At 52.8% G+C, this 21,709-nt stretch overlaps 11 protein-coding genes across 11 annotated transcripts; 6 read left to right on the top strand and 5 right to left on the bottom strand.

The window, feature by feature from the left end:
- Positions 1–365: 365 nt before the first annotated feature.
- Positions 366–1,448, top strand: PV08_03111 (uncharacterized protein; the record flags this gene model as incomplete). The annotated part of the gene is made up of 3 exons (XM_016377468.1): positions 366–630; positions 682–1,177; positions 1,253–1,448. The coding sequence occupies 3 exons, from the start codon at positions 366–368 to the stop codon at positions 1,446–1,448; spliced, it is 957 nt and encodes a 318-aa protein (XP_016239038.1).
- A 647-nt stretch (positions 1,449–2,095) lies between these two features.
- PV08_03110 (uncharacterized protein) lies at positions 2,096–2,940 on the top strand (the record flags this gene model as incomplete). The annotated part of the gene is made up of 4 exons (XM_016377467.1): positions 2,096–2,113; positions 2,222–2,350; positions 2,487–2,554; positions 2,748–2,940. 4 exons carry the CDS (start codon positions 2,096–2,098, stop codon positions 2,938–2,940), a joined length of 408 nt encoding a protein of 135 aa, XP_016239037.1.
- A 656-nt stretch (positions 2,941–3,596) lies between these two features.
- PV08_03109 (acyl-CoA thioesterase II) lies at positions 3,597–4,745 on the bottom strand (the record flags this gene model as incomplete). Its single annotated transcript, XM_016377466.1, has 1 exon — positions 3,597–4,745. The coding sequence occupies one exon, from the start codon at positions 4,743–4,745 to the stop codon at positions 3,597–3,599; it is 1,149 nt and encodes a 382-aa protein (XP_016239036.1).
- A 730-nt stretch (positions 4,746–5,475) lies between these two features.
- Positions 5,476–6,477, bottom strand: PV08_03108 (uncharacterized protein; the record flags this gene model as incomplete). Its single annotated transcript, XM_016377465.1, has 1 exon — positions 5,476–6,477. The coding sequence occupies one exon, from the start codon at positions 6,475–6,477 to the stop codon at positions 5,476–5,478; it is 1,002 nt and encodes a 333-aa protein (XP_016239035.1).
- A 1,125-nt stretch (positions 6,478–7,602) lies between these two features.
- Positions 7,603–7,820, top strand: PV08_03107 (uncharacterized protein; the record flags this gene model as incomplete). Its single annotated transcript, XM_016377464.1, has 2 exons — positions 7,603–7,662; positions 7,719–7,820. The coding sequence occupies 2 exons, from the start codon at positions 7,603–7,605 to the stop codon at positions 7,818–7,820; spliced, it is 162 nt and encodes a 53-aa protein (XP_016239034.1).
- Positions 7,821–7,926: 106 nt separating this feature from the next.
- PV08_03106 (uncharacterized protein) lies at positions 7,927–9,154 on the top strand (the record flags this gene model as incomplete). The annotated part of the gene is made up of 5 exons (XM_016377463.1): positions 7,927–8,193; positions 8,350–8,723; positions 8,787–8,923; positions 8,979–9,063; positions 9,124–9,154. 5 exons carry the CDS (start codon positions 7,927–7,929, stop codon positions 9,152–9,154), a joined length of 894 nt encoding a protein of 297 aa, XP_016239033.1.
- Positions 9,155–9,386: 232 nt separating this feature from the next.
- On the bottom strand, positions 9,387–11,120 carry PV08_03105 (uncharacterized protein; the record flags this gene model as incomplete). Its single annotated transcript, XM_016377462.1, has 3 exons — positions 9,387–9,684; positions 9,823–9,873; positions 9,952–11,120. The coding sequence occupies 3 exons, from the start codon at positions 11,118–11,120 to the stop codon at positions 9,387–9,389; spliced, it is 1,518 nt and encodes a 505-aa protein (XP_016239032.1).
- A 692-nt stretch (positions 11,121–11,812) lies between these two features.
- On the top strand, positions 11,813–13,599 carry PV08_03104 (uncharacterized protein; the record flags this gene model as incomplete). The annotated part of the gene is made up of 3 exons (XM_016377461.1): positions 11,813–11,896; positions 11,957–12,761; positions 12,962–13,599. The coding sequence occupies 3 exons, from the start codon at positions 11,813–11,815 to the stop codon at positions 13,597–13,599; spliced, it is 1,527 nt and encodes a 508-aa protein (XP_016239031.1).
- Positions 13,600–14,866: 1,267 nt separating this feature from the next.
- Positions 14,867–16,977, bottom strand: PV08_03103 (uncharacterized protein; the record flags this gene model as incomplete). Its single annotated transcript, XM_016377460.1, has 6 exons — positions 14,867–15,313; positions 15,399–15,559; positions 15,621–16,124; positions 16,198–16,468; positions 16,538–16,616; positions 16,688–16,977. The coding sequence occupies 6 exons, from the start codon at positions 16,975–16,977 to the stop codon at positions 14,867–14,869; spliced, it is 1,752 nt and encodes a 583-aa protein (XP_016239030.1).
- A 474-nt stretch (positions 16,978–17,451) lies between these two features.
- Positions 17,452–18,948, top strand: PV08_03102 (uncharacterized protein; the record flags this gene model as incomplete). Its single annotated transcript, XM_016377459.1, has 3 exons — positions 17,452–17,737; positions 17,793–18,213; positions 18,270–18,948. 3 exons carry the CDS (start codon positions 17,452–17,454, stop codon positions 18,946–18,948), a joined length of 1,386 nt encoding a protein of 461 aa, XP_016239029.1.
- A 619-nt stretch (positions 18,949–19,567) lies between these two features.
- PV08_03101 (uncharacterized protein) lies at positions 19,568–21,243 on the bottom strand (the record flags this gene model as incomplete). The annotated part of the gene is made up of 4 exons (XM_016377458.1): positions 19,568–20,296; positions 20,354–20,541; positions 20,594–20,801; positions 20,857–21,243. 4 exons carry the CDS (start codon positions 21,241–21,243, stop codon positions 19,568–19,570), a joined length of 1,512 nt encoding a protein of 503 aa, XP_016239028.1.
- Positions 21,244–21,709: the final 466 nt, after the last annotated feature.

Here is a 21,709-nt window from a genome sequence, read left to right as displayed (position 1 = left end):
GGATGCCTATCGGTGGATTTCATCAGATCAAGTTCTCCGTTGCCCGGGGTCGCGGTAGCTGTCAGTGCCTTGATAGTGCACCTATGTATGTAATGAAAGCGGCGCCTGCTGCTCCGAAACGGGTGTGTCTTGGCGTGGAATGACGATGGCTGGATTATCTTGTGCTCATTGAACTCTCTCAAGCCACGAAACGCAGGCAGATGGTAATCTGTTCACCACATTGACTTTTTCGTTCTTCTCGTCGTTCTTCTTGTCATTCTTTCCTAAATCCTTTTTGACATCCTGCCCCGTCGCCCGCATTCCAACCTAACGAAGGTCGGGCTTCACGTCGGCTCCGGCGTAATCCCCACTGTTCCTCGGGAACGATGAAGTCTCCAGCTACGATTCTCCTATCTCTACCTTTGTTATTAGCACAGCTGAGCGCCGCGGCCTCGATAGACTGCGAAAATATAGTTGTCGATGGGAAAAAGTTTGATATATCCAAACTGGCAGGACGCCATGCGATAACTGTGCACGATACGTCGAGGCCGCCCGCCGAGTACAACACGACCTGGTCAATCGACCTATGTGCACCACTGAAGAAGATCGACGGGGTTCTCGATGCAGACCAGTGCCCGATGGGGACTAGAGGTAAGTAAGCACGCAACAACTAAGAAGGTTGGTCTAACAGCGAGGTGATAGTCTGCGGAGTGGTTGAATCGTGGAACCCGGTTGATGACCCGAAGAAGAAACATGTCGAAGTCGAGAACGTGATCCCCGTCGCCGGGAACTTTGACTCGAGTACAGGCAAAAGCCTCGATCCAAAAGTCACGCGGCTGAAAGCGCAGGACGTCAATGCGAATGGATTACAGATCGAGCTGAACGGTGGATACTACCACAAGAACAAGCAGCGAGCGGTAATCCAACTACAGTGTGACCCTGATCGGACAGGTAACGAAGCAAGGCGCCTGAAGAGAGCCGAAGAAGACGACGACAACGACGAAGAAGAAGAGGATGGTGACAACGAACAAAACTCAACTTCGAGCTTGTCGTTTGTGAGTTACGGTCCGGTCGAAGGCAAGGAGAAGATCGAGGTGGCACGTTTCAACTGGAAGACGAAATATGCCTGCGAAGACTACGCCGACAGCGATGAGGCAAAGCAGGCTGGGTGGGGCTTCTTTACGTGGTTCATCCTGATGTATGAGACTCTCCTTCTTTCTTCGCGATCAACAGCATGTTTTGGGATCAAAGCTGACTGACGGTTTACGAACAGTACTTTCCTCGGTATCGCCGCCTACCTCATCTTCGGCTCCTGGCTGAACTACAACCGTTATGGTGCCCGGGGATGGGACCTGTTGCCGCACGGAGACACCATTCGCGACATCCCATATTTGTTTAAAGATTTCTCGAGGAAAGTCGTCGACACGGTTTCCGGGGGTGGGTCGAGAGGTGGTTATAGTGCTGTATGAACAAGTCGAACCATTTTGGGATTCTTTCATAGGGTCTTTTATTTTTGAAACCGCTTGTAGAATTATAATACAGAGTGTATGACAAAGTCATGCTGGGATACATATCACGACGGGCGCGAGTATGCAAGAGAGATTTGATTGTTTCCTTTTCCCTTTGTCCCATTGGGTTTTGACATCCTGAGAATGTTCTATTCTTTTTCTGATGAACTACCTCTTGTCAGGCATCGTCATAGAGAAATCCATGCCGTAAGCCATCAGAAGCCTCACTTGCGAGCTGGGGAACTTCGTCCCGTTCTCCAGCCTTACGATCGTTTCTGGAATCTTTGACTAGCCGACATTTTGGAGGTGTACAACTCCTCCGTAGATTCTACTGTACAGCACAAGATCGGGCACATGCAATATTCAGCCTTGTATCTCGTACAACATTTCGATCGACTTGCAGCCTTGTTCGATCCGGGTTTCTTTCACATTCTTCATTCTGTCTTCTCGACGAAAATCCAGAGTACTACTTTGATATCGACCCCGTCACGGCTGAGCACAAAGACACATCCCATCTTGTTCTTCTCCATCCCACTTGCGTCTCGCGGGGCACCCGGTGGACACCTGAATCAGCCACGCTTCGAAGACAGAAAAACCGACCGTCGAAAATGTTATCGAGGAGAGTGGTACGTCATGACAAATCCAGACGCAGCCGTCACGTCGGTCCAAAGGCCGCTCGCTGCCCATGCCGTGACGTTTGTTACTGACGATTTTCCCCGGGTCCCTGCCTGCAGCTGTCGAAGGAGGAAGAGTCCGAATCTACAGACGCCGAAGTCACAAAGGAAGACCAGGACAAGATCAACACGTTTTCCAGGTTACACAACCGGAGCAAAGTTCTCGAGGAGGAGTTGGCGACCAAACAAGTACGTGTCTTGTGTTTTGTGCCGGTGTGCAATCAACCGGGGGGGGGGGGACCACGTCCCACGTCCTACGTACCGCGTACCCAAACCCTCAATCCGGCAGTGAGACTAACAGTGGCACTTCTCCCGTCCCATCCAGAAAGACAAAGAAGACCTCGAAGAACTCTCGACCGAACTTGAACTTGCGGACGAAGATGAGTTGGTACCGTAGGTGTCCCCGGAGGGTTTCCGAGTCGCCCTGCATACTCACACCCACACTCTCACTCCCTACTCATTTCTCACTCCCGTTCACATTCACACTGACTCTTTCTCCCCCATTACTCTCACTCACATATCCCCACCCACGCTCTCGCTCGCACTCTCACCATGGTCTTAGACCCTGACCTAACATGGCAAACAGATACAAAATCGGCGATTCGTTCATGCACCTCCCACTCAGCGAGGCACAGGATCTTCTCGCTTCCGCCACGACAGAAATCGAGGGAGAAGTGTCGACGTTGGAAGAAGAGCTGGGGACGATCAAGGATGAGATCAGCCAGCTGAAGGCCCATCTGTACGCGAGGTTCGGGAGGGGGATCAATCTCGAAGCGTGATTGTTCAGTGTTACCTTCCCATCACTCTCTCTCTCTCTCTCTCTCTCTCTCTCTCTCTCTCTCTCTCTCTCTCTCTCTCCCCCCGCCTCATTTTCTTTCCTTCCTTGAGGTCGCTTTACATTACCCATCTATGTACCTAGGGGGAACTACGGATGAGGTCACCCGGATGATCTACCTCCCTGATTCTCCCTGACCTTGTCGTCGAATGTGGGATACAGAACAAGCCGTATGTGCGTGACCAACGTGCCATGTAGAAACACACGAAGAAATTCTAGTAAGCGATTACGGCGCTTGTGCGTAGCTGTACACTTTGACAGTACAGTGCCGCCTTCATACCACCCACCTATCTACTTACCGACCTACCTACCTACCTACCTACCTACCTACCTACCTACCTACCGAGGTACCTTAGCTTACCTGGCTGCGTATTTCACTTCATCGTCTCGAGATAGATATATCCAGAGTCAAACAACACGTGCAAAGATACTTGCGAATAACCAGGGGTTCCTTGATCTTGTCTAAGAAGAAAAGAAGTGAGGTAATACCAAAAACCCCCTACAGTGACAATACTTCATGGGCCTCCTATCCACCAAATCTTCACTCCCTTCCTCTTCCACGCACACATACCGCCGCCGTGGCCACCCCAATTCAAGTTCTCATAACTTGCTCGTCTTTTCCTGCTGTAGTCGCACCACACCTTCCTGGGTGCACGTGGCTATCAAAGTTCCGTCCTTGCTCCAGATACGCTGCAACACCACTCCCCTGCCCTCGCCGGCCCACGGGCTCTCCATCTCAGTCAACATCCACTCGTCGGCCCTGAAGGCGCGCGGGTTGTGGAAGTAGATGGCGTGGTCGAGACTGACCATCATGCCGATGCGGCGGCTGTCGGTGGCCGCCGTCGGCGAGCCACCAAACGCGTCGTTCTCCTCCTGTTCCTCCTTGGCGATCTCCTCTAGGTACTTCTTCATCTGGGCGCGCTCGGCGTCGCTGCCCTTGAAGGTCTGGAGGGTCTTCTCGATGTTGCGCCGGTTGGCGAAGCGCATGAGGTTGTGCACGCGCGCCACCGTGCCGATGAAGTACGAGTCGGTCATGTACGCCAGCGCCGACAGGTGCGCCTGGTGGTTGTCCCCGGGCTCGTGGGCGCGGCGGCCCGTCGTCGTCTCCTCCTCGCGCACGTTCGGCGGGCAGTCGCTGATCCTGCCGACGGCGCGGATCCACTGCCGCAGCTTACGGGCGCTCGGGGGAACACGACCACCACCACCACCACCACCCTGCGCCGTCGTGATGTCTTTGCACCGCACGCTCTCAAAAGGCCTGTCGTCGTCGTCGGCCGACACGCTGATCTTGGACGTCGGCGGCACCTTGACGCCCGTCGGCATCGGCACGGCGTGCTCGACTTTCTCCTTGCCGCCGCTGTTCTCTTTCATGAACGAGATGGTCGTCGTGAAGATGCACTTGCCCCGCTGCCGCGCCTGCACCGTCCGCGTGATGAACGACTTGCCGTCGCGGACCCGCTCGACGTGGTACAGGATCGGGATCTCCGAATTGCCCGCCAGAACGAAGTAGCAGTGCATGCTGTGAACCGTGAAGTCCGAGGGGATCGTGGCCTGCGCCGCCGAGAGGCACTGGGCAATGGCCGCTCCGCCAAAGATTCCTCGTGCACCGGGCGGATGCCATAACGGTCGCGCGTTGGTGAAGATGTCGGGCCCGATGTCCTCGAGTGGGAGTAGTTGGAGGACGTTTTCGATCGGCGAGTGGTGTGGGAGGGACTTGGGAGGTTTGATGAGCGTGGCGTGAGTAGACATGTCGAGAGGGAGGGAGAGAAAGGAGAGATAGGGAGAGCGTATGGAAGGTGTGTCCGAAAGACACCGCAGCCCTGGGTGACTGTAGATATATGATGTGTGATCGGTGGTCGAGGGAGCGAGATATTCCCGGGGATTAAAAAAGAGACAGTAAGAAGAGCAAGGCTCGGAATGAGTGGTAAGATTGCGCGTATGGCTGCTCGTTCAACGTCGGAGGAATCGCATCATACCATCGCGAGGTTATTCCCGAGGTGATTTATCGTCTTCCTCTCTTCGGCCACGCTGCAACACGGTTTCTTCTAGTACAAGACGGAGGCGGATGGATTCGTCTCGATTTGAGGCTCTGACTTTCGAAATTGAGCCGAGGTCCAGCCAAAAAAGGAAACGAGAAACACCCCAGTGACAATGACGTGCACGTGCGTCTTGCGTCTTGATGTCCTCGCCTTTTTCGATGCATGAATCGTTTTGCTGATCTGACGACGTCTTATATTGACATTCGAGACTGGCGCAGAAATGCTCCAGGCAATGAGTGATGACCAGACATCTAACCTAGTATCTACAACGCGAGGACGATACCGTTGAAGATCAAGTATGTGCAAAGCATTAATTCATTACGGTTACATTGATATTTTGGTAGATATTTTTCTGGTATTTCATTGACCTTTCATCACACACTTCAACAACCTGACGCCTCGCTAAATGACTCAAAGAACCACTCGAATCCAGAAGGCTGTCACGCATACCTCGCCGAACGTGACCACGACAGAGAGTGAGAAGGAGAGGGCGAGGCCGCACTGAAGGGTTGCAACCATGGACTGTCTGTGCCCGCCGGCATAAGTATCGATGAGCGCTCAATCTCCTCGCGTCGACGTTGACGATGGTCTTTGAAAGAGCTTTCCACGGGCGGGCTATGGTCGCCAGTAATCTTCGCCAGCAAGTTCCATTTGGCAGAGGTTGAAGAATTCGGGAGACTCCCACTTCGAGGTCGCGCACTGGCGGGCACCACCTGTGTTCCACCAAAGCCTTCGTCACCAGGTAGGAAGATTTTGTAGGTACTTTCAGAGCTAGGCATCCCAGGAGACGGCGATGATTGCTCAGCCGCCTCTCGATTCAAGAGCAGACGCAGAAGCTGTCGACGCTGGGCCTCATCCTCTGGTATACTTGGATCAATGGGCAAGAGTTCCGTGGTCGACGCGGCGTCGCCATAGCTCATTGACGAATGACGATCAAACTTTCGTATTCTCTGTCTCCTATGGTTGTCCAACCTTTTCATCTTGGCCAATCGCTTATAAATAACGAACGTGAGAGCTGCCGAGGCGACGGTCGTCGTACACGCCGTCACCAGCGGAATGTATATGTACGCATGATTCGGGATGGGAAAGTCTTTGTGCAGGGCATGGTTCAAGACCGTTACAACAATGCCCATGAAGGAGGACGTCAGGATTGGTATGAGGACGCCATCGTAGAAGAAGAGGAGGCTGCGGCCGAAAAAGGCAATCGCTGAAGCGGAGGCATAGCCTGCAATGAGAAAGATCGAGGCGAGGACAATGAGAGCCGTTCGGGAGACTTTCACATTGGATTCGTCCGAGGTGAAAACGAGCGCAAAGATGATATAACCTGCCAGGCAGGAGCAGGACGAAGTAAGAGCACAAGCCCTGTAATACCAGGGCAGGGCGTCGCGTTCCGTGTAGAGATCGAAGGCGGTCTCTCGCATCTGAACGTACTGTTTCTGCATGCTCTTTCAGCGACAGAGGTCAAGGTGAGAGTTGAGACATTCAGAGGGGGTTTTGCGGTGTACAGAGTAAGGTGGCTATGGCAATCGTTCAACGACTTTCGTTCAAAGATCGGGCTGGTACGCGTTGGGGCTAACCAAGCGAGAGTAAGCGATGACCGGAGTGTTTGCTTGGGTTTGGGAGGGATGCTTGAGAGGGGCAGAATGAGCGTGCCGGGAGAAGGACAGAACAGGAATGAATCAAGACGAGAATGACAATGAGGGAATAGAGGAGAACAATGGCATTGCTGGGCGAGGATGGTTGCGTCGAAAGACCAAGAACATCGACCGCGACTTCGAGTTACATTTGTGCTGACTGAATTGCAGCTTTTCAAGACTCTGCACTGCCTTGCGCCCGCACGGAGTGTTTGCGCTGATTGAGTAATCGATGCGTTCTCGGCATACCTTCCTCTTCCCTCACTTGGTCACTTAGAGCCTTGGCCTCGCAGCTGCTATTCTTAGCGCCCCAGAACGCGACAAGCCGGACCTTCACACGGATCCACGAGGCCGTAGGTATCTCGCGAATTATCTCTACAAACTACAATGTACGTATTCTTGCCAATTCAGGGTGCCCGAGCTGTCTCATATAGCTCGTGATGACTTTGTAGAGACGCCACTATTGTCCACTCTCCATTGTGCTACTTTCCACAAGTTCTTCAACTCTTCCTGTTTTTCAGACCGTGACGAGCGGAACCATGACCATCCCAAGATATCCAACGCCGTTACTACAGGCTACGGGCGAATTTTCTCCATACTGAGAAACCTTCTACGAACGGTAAGAAGTCTGTGGTCACAATATGTGTAACGTACAGGAGTCGGACGAGGTCGTCCGCGGCTACACCGTGGATATCTGGGGGCTTGTACACGTTCCAAAGGCGAGTCAGCCATTCTGACTCTGGAGTAACTGACCAGCAATGGCACAAGTTCAATCCCCCCCCCGCCAAAATGATGTTCACGCTTTTATAGACGACTGAATATCTTCTCTTCGTCCGTAACGTCTTTACCCTCAGACAAGGTATCCATTCACAACTCTTCTACCATCGGCCAACTCCTCAAGTCACAACCTCGACTTCCTCACCAACGAAAATCATGGGTGACGCTTCTACTGCTGCTTTTGATGTCCCCAAGGAATGCTGGGCAGCGGTTGTGGTAGGAAGCGCGATGCCGTGAACCGCGTAACGAGAGGCTTACACTATTGTAAATAGAAAGATGAGGGACCTAATTTCTACGTCGAGGTTGAAAAGGTCCCCGTGCCCGAAATCGGCAAGCAAATGAGAAACCGCCTGCGGCACGGCCAGAAACACTGACAGTTGACCCCTTTTAGGGCCCAATGATGTTCTGATAAAGCTCAACGCGACGGGAATTTGCCTGAGTGACATTCACTACATGCTTCATGACTGGAACTTGCCCAAGATGTCCGAAATGGGAGTCAAGTGCGCTGGGCACGAAGGCGCCGGGGTGATTGTCAAGATTGGCGAAAATGTCAAGGGGCTTGCAGTAGGTCAGCGAGCAGGATTCAAGCCCATTCAGAATGTTTGCCACCAGTGCGATTACTGTAAGTCTGGCCGGGATCAGTACTGCCACAAAGCTGTTTTCACGGGAGGAGTCTGTGACGGCAAGTATCAGCCTCCCACTCAAGCCATACGATTCCTGCTTACAACGAACAGGATCCTACAAACAGTATGTGGTATCGCCGGATAACTACACTACTGTAAGTCATGAGTGATTTTCTCTTAGGCGGTAGTTGGCTAACCATGTATTCGCAGCTCATTCCCGATGTATGTTTCCGCTAAATTGGGCAAGAATGCCCCCTAAACACGGACTGACTGGGTGAAGGGCGTCTCGGATTACATCGCAGGTCCTGTCATGTGCTCTGCCTCGACGGTGTACTCCTCGATTAAAGAATCCGGCATTAGACCTGGTCACTTCGCCGTGTTCCCCGGTGGAGGTGGGGGCGTCGGAATCCAAGGAGTCCAACTGGCAGCTGCTATGGGAATGCGAGCTATCGTGGTGGACACTGGCGACGACCGAAGAAAGCTAGCCTTGGAGCTGGGTGCCGAACACTTTGTGGACTTCAAAGAGGGAGATCCGGTCAGCAAGGTTGTGGAGCTTACCGAGGGCGGTGCACACGCGGTGTTCGTCACTGCAGTTCAGTCATACCCAATATCTCTCGGCTACCTGGGCGGTCGAGCAGGTGGACAAGTCATGTGGTATGTGAACTCAATCTCGTTTGAGCTCTTCTATTGGAGATCCACGCTGAATCGAAGATCTAGTATCGGTCTTCCTCCAGACGGAAAATACCACGTCGACCTGAATCCTTCATCCTTGATATTCCGCGGACAATCCATCAAGGGAACACTTGTGAGTAGCATGGCTGATGTTGATGAGACACTCGAGTTCGCTCGACGAGGTAATGCTGGTACTATCCTGAATATTACCGGGAGAGGAAGCTGATGTTGTATTAGGCAAGCTGCGTCTCCAGCCCAAGATAGTAGGATTAAGCAAATTCAACGAAGCAGTCCAGAGTCTGAAAAACGGACAAGTTGCTGGGTGAGTTCGGCGCCAGGCATGGAAGAAATTTGCGCGAGTTAGAGGCTAACGAATATGTAGTCGCATCGTGGTCGACTTCAACCTGCCGTGATAAGTTCGGGGAAGGACGAGTGAATGGCCAAAAAGAGATATTACGCAAATAGTGCAGAGAGAGGCGTGGAGCTCGTAAATCCATAGGTCGGAACGGATCAAATTGCGATCGGCAATGTTTCCTGCCCTCGAGGATCGTGAGGAAGTAGATCATGTAGAGAAGCTCGGAGATCTCGAACAGGCCTGACTCTCGAAAGACTGTGATCATGGTCATTAGACAGAATCTCTCGGCGTCAAAACGAAGCCACAGGTTGCATGATACTCAAAGCCTTCTGAAAGACGGGAACATCGTAGCGCATTTCAGGACATTTGTCGAAAAATCCAGGTTTCATCGTCCAGTTCTCGTAGTCATACACATGTTGTAGGAAGACAGGACTGAAGTCGTGTCGATCGTGAAGGGGGTCGTAAACGAATATCTCCTTGTCGGAATATGGCCAGAAGAAGGAGAAATTCTCGACGTAGGCCGCCGAGAACACGCCCGTCGCACTGTATTTCTCATGCTCAAAGATCATCCTATCGCGCATGCTGGGCCTGTAAGTGAGAAGAGTGAGCACAAGCGACGCGGAGGCCCGAAGAAAACACACTGAGGCCTTCTATGCTTTGCAACCAGGCAGAGGCAGAGGCGGAGAGCGACCCCAGCGACGTCAACATGACTTTTTCAAGACTTACCATATTAGAAAATCAATAACCACAGGGTGTGCTAGCCGTTCTTGTGAAGGTCTGGGAATCACGCATTAAGTCAGCACCGATGAACAAGAACACACAAACACCGCGCGGAGAGCCGAGAGAATCTCTCACCTAGGTCGGAGAAAGCCAGGAACTCGAGCGAGATTGTCTGGCGTGGGATCCTCTCGATACTGGATCAGGGTCTGGCAGACGAACACCATGGCGATCCTTTGTGCCACCGACGTCCAAGTGCCAAAGATGCGCTGGTCGACCTCCCGCAGAGCCTGCCACACGGGGTGCTCGCCTGCTGCGTGGCCGACCGTCTGCCACCCCCACAGCATGGCTTGAAACGCCACCTCAAAGTCCATGGTTGAGGCCGATGTCGACTTGACGCGTCGCTTCACCGAATCCAAGGCTCCAAAGTAGGCCGAATTGCCAACGTGCCACTTTTCGGTGTCTGGAACGATCTCTCGGGAGACTTCGAGTGTCGAGGACGGTGATTGGAACAGTGCAGGAGGCTCGTAGGCGGTTGTGGTCCAAATGCCCAAGTCTGTAGTGTCGAACACTTCAAGGAGGTCGGTGTGGATGTCCATGTCGAAGTGATCCAGATCCACGTCCACGTCCAGCTTGTTTGCCGTGGCGTCGCGGTCAGATACGGTGTCAACAGCCATTATTCCAAGGACCTCGTCGTCTACGACCAGACCTTCTGCTAGAACGTCCTCTCCACAATTGCCGTCTTCGAAACCCACCCCTTCCTCGGGCACCGCACAAGTTGTTTTGCCCGCAACAGCCACGGTCTCACGGGGAGGGAAAAGCTTTCCAGATGTCGTTGCAGGATACTCAAAGTCCAATCTCTTACTGCCGGCCACAACGGTGCCGGTGAACTCGACCCCGGGAATGAAAGCTCTGGGCGGTTTTCTTTCGGAAGACTGCAATTCTAGGCTGCTGGGTGCTGGCTCGCCAGGCCTGAGCTCCGTGTTGGTGCCAGTGGTATCGCCTTCAGGGATGGGCGGAACTTGGCTGATCAGGCTACGTATTCTGTCAAGTGTGTAACGGAGCTGGTGGTTGTTGCTCCGCAAGTTGGCAATGGTGCGCGTCAGTGAAGCCGTGCAACTGGGGTCTTCGCCGGACTGGAAGCTGCTCAGAGCCTCTTCAAGCGCGGCAATCCGCTGTTTGGTTCTCTCGCGGTTGGCTCGTTGGGCAAGCCGATCCTGGATCCTTTTCCTCTCGGTTCGCTGCCGGGGCTTCTTCTTCCTTTCATCTTCATTAGCAGAGTTGTTATCCGCTGTAGAATCCGTCATGTGTGTCGAGTCCACCGGTCAAGATTACGCTATTGATCTTTACAAGGCGCTTGATAAGCGGGCGATCATAACCACCTCTGACTCAGTAACGAAACAGTTACTGTGAGCTTGTGCTGTGGATTTGATGGCAGAATTGGAGATACCTGCTTCAAGTGAGAGGAGGAGATTGAGTTGACCCGAGGTAGTTTGCTGATGGTTTCCTTTGGAGTTGGAGAGCTCAGGAGTCCGCAACGGCCACTCTAACTAGGGGCAGCTCTCGCTCGGGTAGACTTGGTACTCAGGATTCAATATTGTCTTGATGTTGAATCACGACAGCATGATCAAGATTATGCGCCAGAAACACTTCGTGATGAGGCGATACTGGAAGTCTGGGACACTCACTGACCGACCTGGGGTCGTTCGTTTTGGGTGGAGATTCCTGGGGTAACGATCAACGGCGAACCGCCTGGTTGTCCCGTGTCGGCTCGCTATGGTACAAAACAAGTCTAGTGATCTAGCTTGGAGTGTCTGATCCATTTGTGTCTGAGTCGACCACGTTGGGAGGACGTCAACCTGGGATCAACGTGGAGGATGGTGGAAGGCATATCACGAGTGCCTTCCTTTCCCATGACTTCATACACTCATCGAGAAAATATCTGTCTCTTGCGATAAAATAGGTGAGACCCGTCCTTCTGCAGTTCTCCACAACAGCCATGAAGTTGTTCCAAGGACTTCGGGGCAGGAGCCTTTACCTGCTCATGAAACTCGTGTGCGGTACCTCGTTCATGATGTACGGCGTAAGTACAGCCCAAGACACTTACTCCCTTCACAGTGAAAAGGCACTGACATGAGCACAGTACGATGCTGGAGTTCTGGGCGGCGTCCTGCTCCACAACCCCTTCATTGAGGCCATTGGGCTGGAGAACACCAGCCAATACACAATCCCTATGATATCCAGCTCGTACAGTCTGGCAGCTTTCGTCACCTCGGTGGTGGTAGGATTCTTCTCCTTCAGGCTGGGACGCCGTGGCACCATCGTCTTGGGAAACGTCGCAGCCATCATTGGCTCTATCATCCAGGCGTCGTCGTACAGTATCGCTCAACTGATAGTCGGAAGATGCTGCACGGGCTTCGCCATCGGTTGCATCTCGTCATCCGTTCCAATCTACCTGTCAGAGACCGGAGTTGATTCTGGGGACCGCGGCCCTGCCAATGCCCTGAACGCCATCATGTTGATCTCCGGTGTTCCCTTGGCCTACTGGATCGACTATGGCTTTACCAAGATGAACAACCAGGCCTCCTGGCGAGTACCCATCATCTTCCAGGTCGTCTTTGCTCTGATTGGCGGCGGCTCAATGCTCTTTCTTCCGGACACTCCAAGATGGTATTATGCTCAGAATCGTATCCCAGAGGGCGATGCCATCCTAGCGCGTCTCCATAACGTTCCTTCTCCGGACGATCCTCTCGTCCAACAGACCAGGCAGGAAATCATGTTGGCCATTGAGTCCGAGTTGGAGGCCAGTGCCAGCCTGCATTGGCAGCAATTCATCACCTCGGGCATCATTGACCACTCACCTCTCAAAATCGCGAGACGATTGTGTATCTGCTTCTGGTTACCTTTCATTAGGGAGTGGATGGGCTCGAGTCTCATGGCGTATTACAGTAAGATTCTCCATTCTCACCTCGCGCGAAGTCCCTGTTACCTTCTGAAGATACTCTTGCGTCGAAAACACTCATTCGGCAACATCTGCTGGGAACAAGTTTATCCGCACCCGAGTGTCCCGTGACACGATATATTCATTCACTTCTTCAACAACCACGCGTCCATGCTCGAATGCTCTGGTGCTAACCTTCTGATCCAGGCTCTATCATCCTGTCCAACACTGGAGCCACTCCAGCCTTGATCTCGGCACTCGCTGGGGTTCAAAACATCATCTTTGCCCTCGGCTGCGTGCCACTCTATTTCACGATTGAGCGTACAGGTCGCCGGAGCACACTTCTCCACGGGGCAGTGGCAATGACACTTCTTCTCGTCATTTTCATTGCTCTGGTTGCCGTGCCCCAGACAACATCGATCCGATGGGCCTCGATTGCGATATTGTGGCTCTTCCTTTTCATCATGGGCTATGCCTACGAGGGAGCAGTCTGGCTGTATTGTGCCGAAATTTCTCCACTGGAGTATCGCCACGTCGGTGGTGCCGCGACGAGCGCCGGTGAGTGGCTGGGGACATTCCTGACAGTCTTTGTGGGACCCATTGGCTTCGACAACTGCGGATGGCATTTTTGGTTCTGGGTGTTGAGCGGAAACCTGGTCGCCGTGGTGTTCGTGTTCTTCCTGTGCCCTGAGACCGGCGGGAAGACTTTGGAACAGGTCGACGGGCTGTTTACGACTGGTGGGATCATGGCCGGTATATCTAAAGTGCCTTACGGCCAGGAGGACTGGGTTGAGACGTCCCAGAAGGAGCCAAAGGCTGATGACAACACCACAACGATCAAATGATGGAGAAGTTAGGACACCTGGACATAGGTAGTCGAGCCCACCGTTGGATCAAACAGCCCACGTCGGTTGCCGTCCCTGACCTACCTCCCTTTTAGTCCATAGATCGCAAACTCGTCAATGTTCCAAACCCAATAGTGCACTGGCACCATAGCCATTGATCATCTTGCCTTCCTCTTGCCGGTCTTCCCTCCATTTTTCAATAAGATTGTCAAACCATGTGCACTTCTCGTACGATTGTATGTATCCGAGGCTCACGCGAAAGCCCCAGGCACGAGTCAACTTGGCGCCTGAACCTGTCGGTGTCGCGGACCATCCCGATTTGGGGCACCCTCGAGGCTCCACTTTTCGGTGTCTTCCGATGTCAACGTACCACGTACCCAAGGTCCCGATCGCCCTCTCGGTAGATGATGATGAATGTGCAGATAACTGGATCATTCAATGGCTAGAAAGTAATTTCACTGTATCCGGTGACAAGAGAGCCTCGACGGTGCCTCGGAACGGAAGAGCATGTGGGCCGGGGGGGGGTGGTAAACTGTAAGATCTACTAGGCATGGGGGACATGCCGAAGCTCAGGGTTCGTTGCCAGAGCTGCAAAGCACTGCACTCCGAAAGGGTTCTATGACGAAAGCCGAGGAACAAAGCAAGGCGCGAGTTCTCGAGGTGAGCACGTGTGGCGACCGCTCCTCAGCAGTTGCTCCACAGAGCAGGGGTTTGGTATGGAGTAGACCTCGACTCGAACGTGGGATTGAATGTGGGTAAAGAGTCTGGGGTCCGGGGCAGGGGGGAGGGGGGAGGAGAGATGTGTCCATCATTCCCTCGACAAGGATGAAGACCACCTAAGGTAGATATAGAACCGGGCGTGGAATCAAGAAAATCCCAATTCGACATACCTAGGCTGTCGAAGCTCTGTGCCTTCGACTTCCTAGAAATTTTGGCTATCAAGGCGAAAGACCCTGCGGCAACCATGATGGCCTCGGATACTTTTGGATCTCTTAGTTATTGTTCCACACGGACCCTTCTACCAAGCATTACCATACTGTTCGGACGTCAAATCCAATATCAAAGCCGGATTTATATCCTGTCTGGGAGAACAGGGAATTCGAAGTCGGAATCTCGACAAGTGTATTTTCCATTTCCATCTTCGGACCTCAGCGTGGCCCTTAGCCTGGGTGGTGGAGAGAACACCGACTCCCACACGCATGCCGTAGGCGCTACCGCTCCCACGGCCCGATTTTTGTTGCCTTTCCACTATCTACTCCGCTGCTCCCTAGGTTTTCTGGCCCGCAGCCGTCGGCTTCCCATCCTCGCGCTCCTCCTTGGCCGACTCAGCCCGAAGGGCTATCAACTTCCTCTCCACCCTAATGTCGCGGAACCCCAGGCCCCAACCGAACGCGAACGCCGCAACACTCACAGCGATGCCGAGATACATGACCTTATCGACGCTATCGCTGTACGCCTGTAGTACAATGGCCAACGGTTGGCTGTCACGCTCGAACAGTCGACGGATCGAACGAACGCCGGCGTTGAGGATGACCTCCGGGGCCATTCCAATGTCGGCGACGTGGTCCTGGAGCTGGCGACGCAGCGAGTTGCTGAAGATGGCGTTGGCGGCAATCAAGGAGACTGCCGCGCCCATGTTCTGGCAGAATATGGCGATGGCCATCGCGGTGGGGATTTGTGGCGCCGGAACGAGGTTTTGGATTGCAATGTACGCCTGTGAGGTTCCGAGGAAAAGGGTTTGTTAGAGAGAGATGTGCAGGGTGTGGTGGGTGAGGGTCGGTACAGGGAGAGAAACTTACACCTGCAACTATGGAGCCACTACCTGCACCGTAAAAGATCTGGTATCCGATCCATTTCGCGGTCGTGGTCGTGGGACTCAGGAGTGAGAGCAGGCCGTACCCGATGGCCGAGACGGAACTTCCTGCAATGACCCAAGGCAGGTAATAGCCCAGCATTTCGACTGTGATTCAGTGGTCAGTATGAGGGACAAATTTCGGACGTGTTTATGGAGAGACACTTACTCATGGTGCCCGAGAGCATGGTGAACAAGACCATGCAGATGACCGTGGGCAGCATATGCACACCACTCATGAGAGGCGAATCATCGTGTACAGCCTGGAAGTATATGGCGAGGTAAAAGTCTGCGACGAGGATGGTGCTCAGCAGGAAGAACATGTTACCTGAGGCTGACCAGATGATACGGTGCTTCAGCATCGCAAAGGGGACCATGGCTTCGTCCCCTTGGCGTTGTTCCCAGACCAAAAACAGAGCAAATGTGACGCCTCCGCCGACCAAGAGACCAATAACGATGGAGCTGTTCCATGCATGTTGGTTGCCACCCCATTGCAGCGCCAGGAGGAACATGACCACCGCGGGGCAGATCAGCATGAATCCAGGGAGGTCCAGAGACTTGATAGCTGTGGCAAGGACTTGCCGTGGGGGAAGTTTCGCCTCCGGCTCGGGGATGCGAAGGAACAAAAGCAGGATGGCGACCACACCTCCGACGGGGAGGTTGATGTAGAAACCTAGATCGACCCTATCAGCCGCTGACACCAACTCGCGCTGGAAGTAACGAGGAGAATCGAGGGCAAGACCTACACCATCTCCACGACACGTATTCGGTGAAGAGACCACCAACAATCGGACCAAGCGCAAGTCCAAGTTGGCCGAGACCCATGTTGAGGCCTAAGAATTTTGCTTGTTCCCGGGGCGGCAATATGGCGGAGATGATTGTCAGAGAGCCATTGGCGATGCCCGAAGATCCCACACCCGCGATGGTTCTTCCCACAATAAACATGCTCGAAGACTGTGCAGCTCCGCAGAGAAGAGAGCCGATCTCGAAGATAAGGAAGAAAGTAAGGTAAGACCACTGTTGGAAGTCAGACGGGGAAACATGACGCTGATGAGGCCTGGGCCTGGGGGAGATGCTACGACTTACCTTGATGGAAAAGTATCGGAATATCTTGCCGGTCAAGGGCTGGAATGCTGAGCTGCCAAGTTGATAGGCACCGCCGTACCTAACCACGTTTTAGCCAGGGGAAGAAGCAGACCGGAGGAAGATGAGTATCTGGATCGCTCCGATACGTACCAACCGACGTCAACGAGCGAGTTGAACCGAGAGGTAATGGCTGGTGTCGCCGTGGACAGGACCGCAAGATCGAGGAAGAAGAGGAAATACGTCAAAGTGATGGGGCCGAGAATCATGGCTTTCTTGATTCCTGTCACATATTCCCGTTTGGGCGCTGCTTCATCGTCGCTGGGTACGGAGTTCTCGGCCGTGCCAACTTGCTCTGGCGGAACAACACGCGAAAGCTCTGTGTTTTGTGTTGCCCCAACCTCTCTTTGAAGCTGCGATTCAGGATCTCCGTCGGCGAGCATCTTCGTGGGTAGAGATCAATCTGTCCTTGCTAGAGAGAACCCGCTGCTTTCCGTGTGTCGATAGGAGCGGCCTTGGCTTTGGCTTTAAAGGTGACAAGCTCGTCCGCTCGTGGCATCTTGGCCTCTTTATTGCCATTTATATGCGACTTCTCGGACGAATTGATTCTTCCTGACCCGGTGATAAGGGGTTCTGGCTTCTTTGATATCACCGATGCAATCCAATCCCACGTCCATAAACCGTTAGACTCAGCTGCGTGATATGCCGCGATACCCAAAACGGCATACAAAACTTGGCTTGGCGTTTCGGAGACCCACGGCTGTGTAAAGGCGACAGTGTTCGTCGTCGTCCTCTGTCACAATTAAGTACACCATCCCCGACGTTTACTGAGTTAGGCAAACAAAACTGAAAGCCAAGCCCGTCCGCGAGGGTATGCACGGGTGAACCTCAAAGGACGCTTCCGCTTACCGACCACCATGCTCTTTGTTGTGTCGTCAAATGTTGACAAGGTCGATCCTGCAACGAGGAAGCTCATCCGGAGCCATGTGATGCTCGGGAAGAAAAAGAAAAAAAGGGGAGCACCCAACTCGGACAGGCGAGTGATTCGGGCGACTCCTGCTCACATATCGCCCGTTGGACTGAATGAAGTAATGGAAACGTTCAATCCCCTGCTCTACAGACGGGTTGGTCCAGACTTTTCATTCGTGGACTTTGCCAAAGGGGTGGAACCGTCGATCGCTATGAATCTGAACATAACAAGTTGTCAGTCAGAGTCAGTTTCTTGCTCTTATATTTGCTAACTTGGAGAGCAAATCAGGTTCCCCTGTCGCTAAGAGGGTCATGTTCCCGCTGATGATGGAAATTGGCTTCCATTCGGAGAGCGGGGAGACCTTGTACCCCGTGGAGGCAGATCCCGCCGCCCTTCACATAACAGCCTTTTGCGTGGAGGAGTTCATTCAAAGGGTCCTTCAGCGCCAGCCGAACAGCATTAATCCCGTGTCGATGCTTCATTTACAAAGAGGGCTAAGGCTTCTCCGGGAGCGACTGCTCGGGGACGAAGGTGATCTAAAGATCTCGGATTCCACGGTGGGTACTGTCATGAAACTTTGTGGAACAGCGCACTTTAAGGGAGAATATAAGGCCTCGAGGCACCACATGGAGGGACTTCGGAAGATGGTAGATCTCAGAGGAGGTCTCGATGTCTTCAAAGGCAAGTTCTTGCTCACCGAATTGCTGAGGTAGGATGCCGATGAACGCTTCGCGTTGGTCCATTGAAAGATGCTAATATCCATAGATGCGACCTAAGGATCGCGCTACTCGATGCATCCACGCCTGTATTTTACCGTCAACCTTCCGAACCAGTGCCTGAGTACCCCAAGAAGCTGGTACCCAGCCCTGACAGCAAGCCGTTCTCCGACGACAACGATAGGTTGATTCACCATCTGAACAAGGAGCTCGCGACAGCATGGTGGGTCATGAGAAGGTTCTGCTTGATCGTCAATCTTGGGGTACAAACACAGTGGCCGGTCTACACGGAGGTCATTCATGACACTATGGTCTCCGTAATTTATCGTCTTCTCTCTATGGAGTTCCCGGCCAGCTCACTTGATGAGGTGATGCGCCTCGGTCTGCTTACCTTCTCCTACCATGGCTTCTTACAGTGGCAGGACGTCAAACCACCCCACCATGAATTTCACACCACTTATCAAGAGTGTATCCTCCACCTCGGGGTCGTTGAAGGAGTCACTCCTCAGCTGACGCTTTGGCTGCTGATGATAGCAGCGAATTCGCTCTTTGACATCTCTGATGAAGAATGGCTGGAGAATAGTATGCGGGACTGTATTGACAAATGCCGTATCATGACATGGAAGCAGATGCAGGAACTATTGATGTCGTTCATGTGGATTCCACTACTGGACGAGCGGTCAGGCATGCAGATATATGAGTGGCTCTTTCCAGATCAAGAGAAATGATGAATTGTCTTGCTGTTCGGGAACGAGTTTGGTCCCAACGGAGAGTTACTCGCATCAAGAATCGTGTATCAGTGAACAAATGGGAGAGAATTCTGGATAGAATTTATTGTGATTGCATTCTCTTGTCTCCCGTAGTCTTCGACTTGTGGCCTAGAGAAAGTGTGAGAGAAGGGAGAAATCCAAAACCCAGGAAGTAGTCAATCAAGCTTTTTCAAACCGGTTTAACTCTCTGAGTACTGCAACGAGGGGCTTTCAGACATTTGGAGGCCATCTGAGACTTCTGAGAATGCCTTCTGAGACCTCCAGAGGTGCTTGAGAGAGTTGCTGGCATGGTAAGAATGTCGATTAGTCCGGTGAGTGTAAAGGCGGCTGTCACAGCTCTGTAGCAACCGATGCATCAGCACCAGATACGACAGCTGACGACAAAAGCGCGGCATCAGGCTGCAGATACTCCGTAAACAAGACGTTCAGCAAGTTTCCAGACCACTTCAGTGTCAAGGATGAGATCCTACATTCGCAGCGGAGGAAAATTGTCAATCATTCTGTAAAGAGTCAAGATTCCCACTTCGAGCAAGCTGTGAGCTTTACCCAGCGCTTGGGTGTACTGGTATGGATTAGGCTATGGAATGTCTATTTTCCAGGACTCTTTATCGTAGGAATTTGGCCAAATGCCATTCTTCCCCGGAGCCAGGATTCCTTTCGGATCCAACGCGTTTTTTATGGTCTCGTTCAACTTCATCAGGGAATTGTTGTTGAAGTTGTACGTGCCAGCGATTTGATCCATCAGCGCCAGATGCGTCCGATACTCACCCCAACCTCGTTTTGCCGCATCTTCAATTAGGGTGTGGATGAGCCGATGTGCCTTTTGCCGTTGATCATGGTCTTTGCGATTAAACACAATGCAGACGATATGATGCATCTCACGCATGCCAATCACGAAGGTCCCAATGAAATCGAATCCGAACTCCTCGCTTCTTCGACGGGTCAACTGATATTGGGCAACCGCATCGTCTCCGCTGACCTTGGCAATTGGGCTGAAGAACAAGTGTGCTCCATTCGGTAGCCAGTCGACCCATTTTAGTTCATCCATGCTAGGAATGCCCTGAAGAGTCTTGTCCCGAATTTGAAGGACCTTGTTCTGGGGCATATCTTCGGGAAAGTAGAATTTGGCTCCCGGTATCTGAGAGAACGATGACTTGATAACACTCCACATGGCTTCTCGGACGGGCGGCGGTCCGTAAAGGGCACCGTAGAAGTTCCAGCGGCCGAGACCGAGCTCGGCAGCGATACCGTCGATTTCTTTGTCAGTGAGCGGCTTTTCTGAATTGGAATATTTCTTGCGGGTCCCCTGATTGTCAATTAGCATATCTCCAGTTGCTTGCGACCAAGATGGTCTCATGCTTACCATGACTGCAGCATCCAACAAAACATGGCGTATCGTAGGCACATTCTGCAACACCATACCAACCCTCAATGGTCGGATGATCTCAACGGCCTGGTGGAGACTTTCGTCATGAGGGATCGTGATCAGGTAGGATTGGTATCCGCCGGGGTTTGTCATGAGCCATATACCCATTTTGACGACAACTCCTACTCTCCGGTCAGCAGCTTCAAGCTTGTTGGGAGTTCTTTCCATCATACGCACCGAGAGAGGACTGCGTAAATATCCCATCGTTGTATGGGCCGAATCCATAGTTGAACAGTTGCCACGCCGGGTTACTTTGCTGTTCGTGAGGCGGGAGCCCAGGATCGGCAGCTGGGTTGGGCAGGGCGCCCATCCCGGTGCGTACGAGGGTTCCATCCGGCAGAACTACTTCGAGGCCGCAATGCATCATCCAATGATCACCATATGGCTTTTCGGCCGTTAGTAAGTCTCTAATTTCACTTGTCTTTGAGCAATGGACAAACCGTATAACCAACTCCCCTCTCTATCGCGTTTCCCAAAACCGACCCGCCACCCAGATCCGGGACATCCACCCACAGCCTGTCACGCAGGTTCTCCTTGACTAAGAATTCGTGAAGATCTTGAAAGGTGACACCGGGCTCGACCAGGGCATATGCGCCGTCAACATTGACCTCAAGAATGCGAGCCATGTTCTTTCCCATGTCGAGCCCAACGCTTCCTGGCACTCTGGGAGCTGCCCCGCCGTAGCCAACATTCCTGCCAACGGAAAACGGCCACAGCGGGATTTCGAAATCATTGCAAAGTCTCATGATGGCTTGTACATCCTGGACATTTCTCGGAGCCACAACGGCGGAGCTGACAAAATAATCCTCGTCGAGGACATGGAACATGTCGTGGGTCTTGCTGGGATTCAGATAGCTTTTCTCCTCTGAATCCCCGGGCGTGGTGGTGACGAGACCGACATTTTCCTCTCCAACTAGGTCCTTGACACAGATAATAAAAGCTCCAAACTGTTCTGAGTCGATTCCAGGTGGCAGGACCAGAGGATCACCAGTCCTTCGGGGGCAGGTGTTGTTATGCAACACTCAGTTCTAGGCGATGTCGGGGGGCTAAATGGGATGTATTGACGAGTCTGACCTCCCTCTCTCGGAGGGAGATCTCTATCTATTATATAGGCAAAGGGAGCGTTGCAAGGGAGGGCTTTCTCGCCGTCGCACAACGTGCCGCATGGAGCCATTGGCCGTTATCGGGCGGCGTTCTATCGGGCGACGTTCTAGACGGAGAGAAGCCCTCCTTGTGAAGGCCGAGAATATAGTCATATATGACTAGAAACAGTGAATTGATGGTGTTGCAAAA

Source organism: Exophiala spinifera (genome assembly GCF_000836115.1).
Source record: "Exophiala spinifera strain CBS 89968 unplaced genomic scaffold supercont1.2, whole genome shotgun sequence".
Classification (NCBI taxonomy): Eukaryota; Fungi; Ascomycota; class Eurotiomycetes; order Chaetothyriales; family Herpotrichiellaceae; genus Exophiala; species Exophiala spinifera.
The sequence above is the reverse complement of the archived record's forward strand: the minus strand, read 5'-3'. Positions and strand labels throughout refer to the sequence as shown.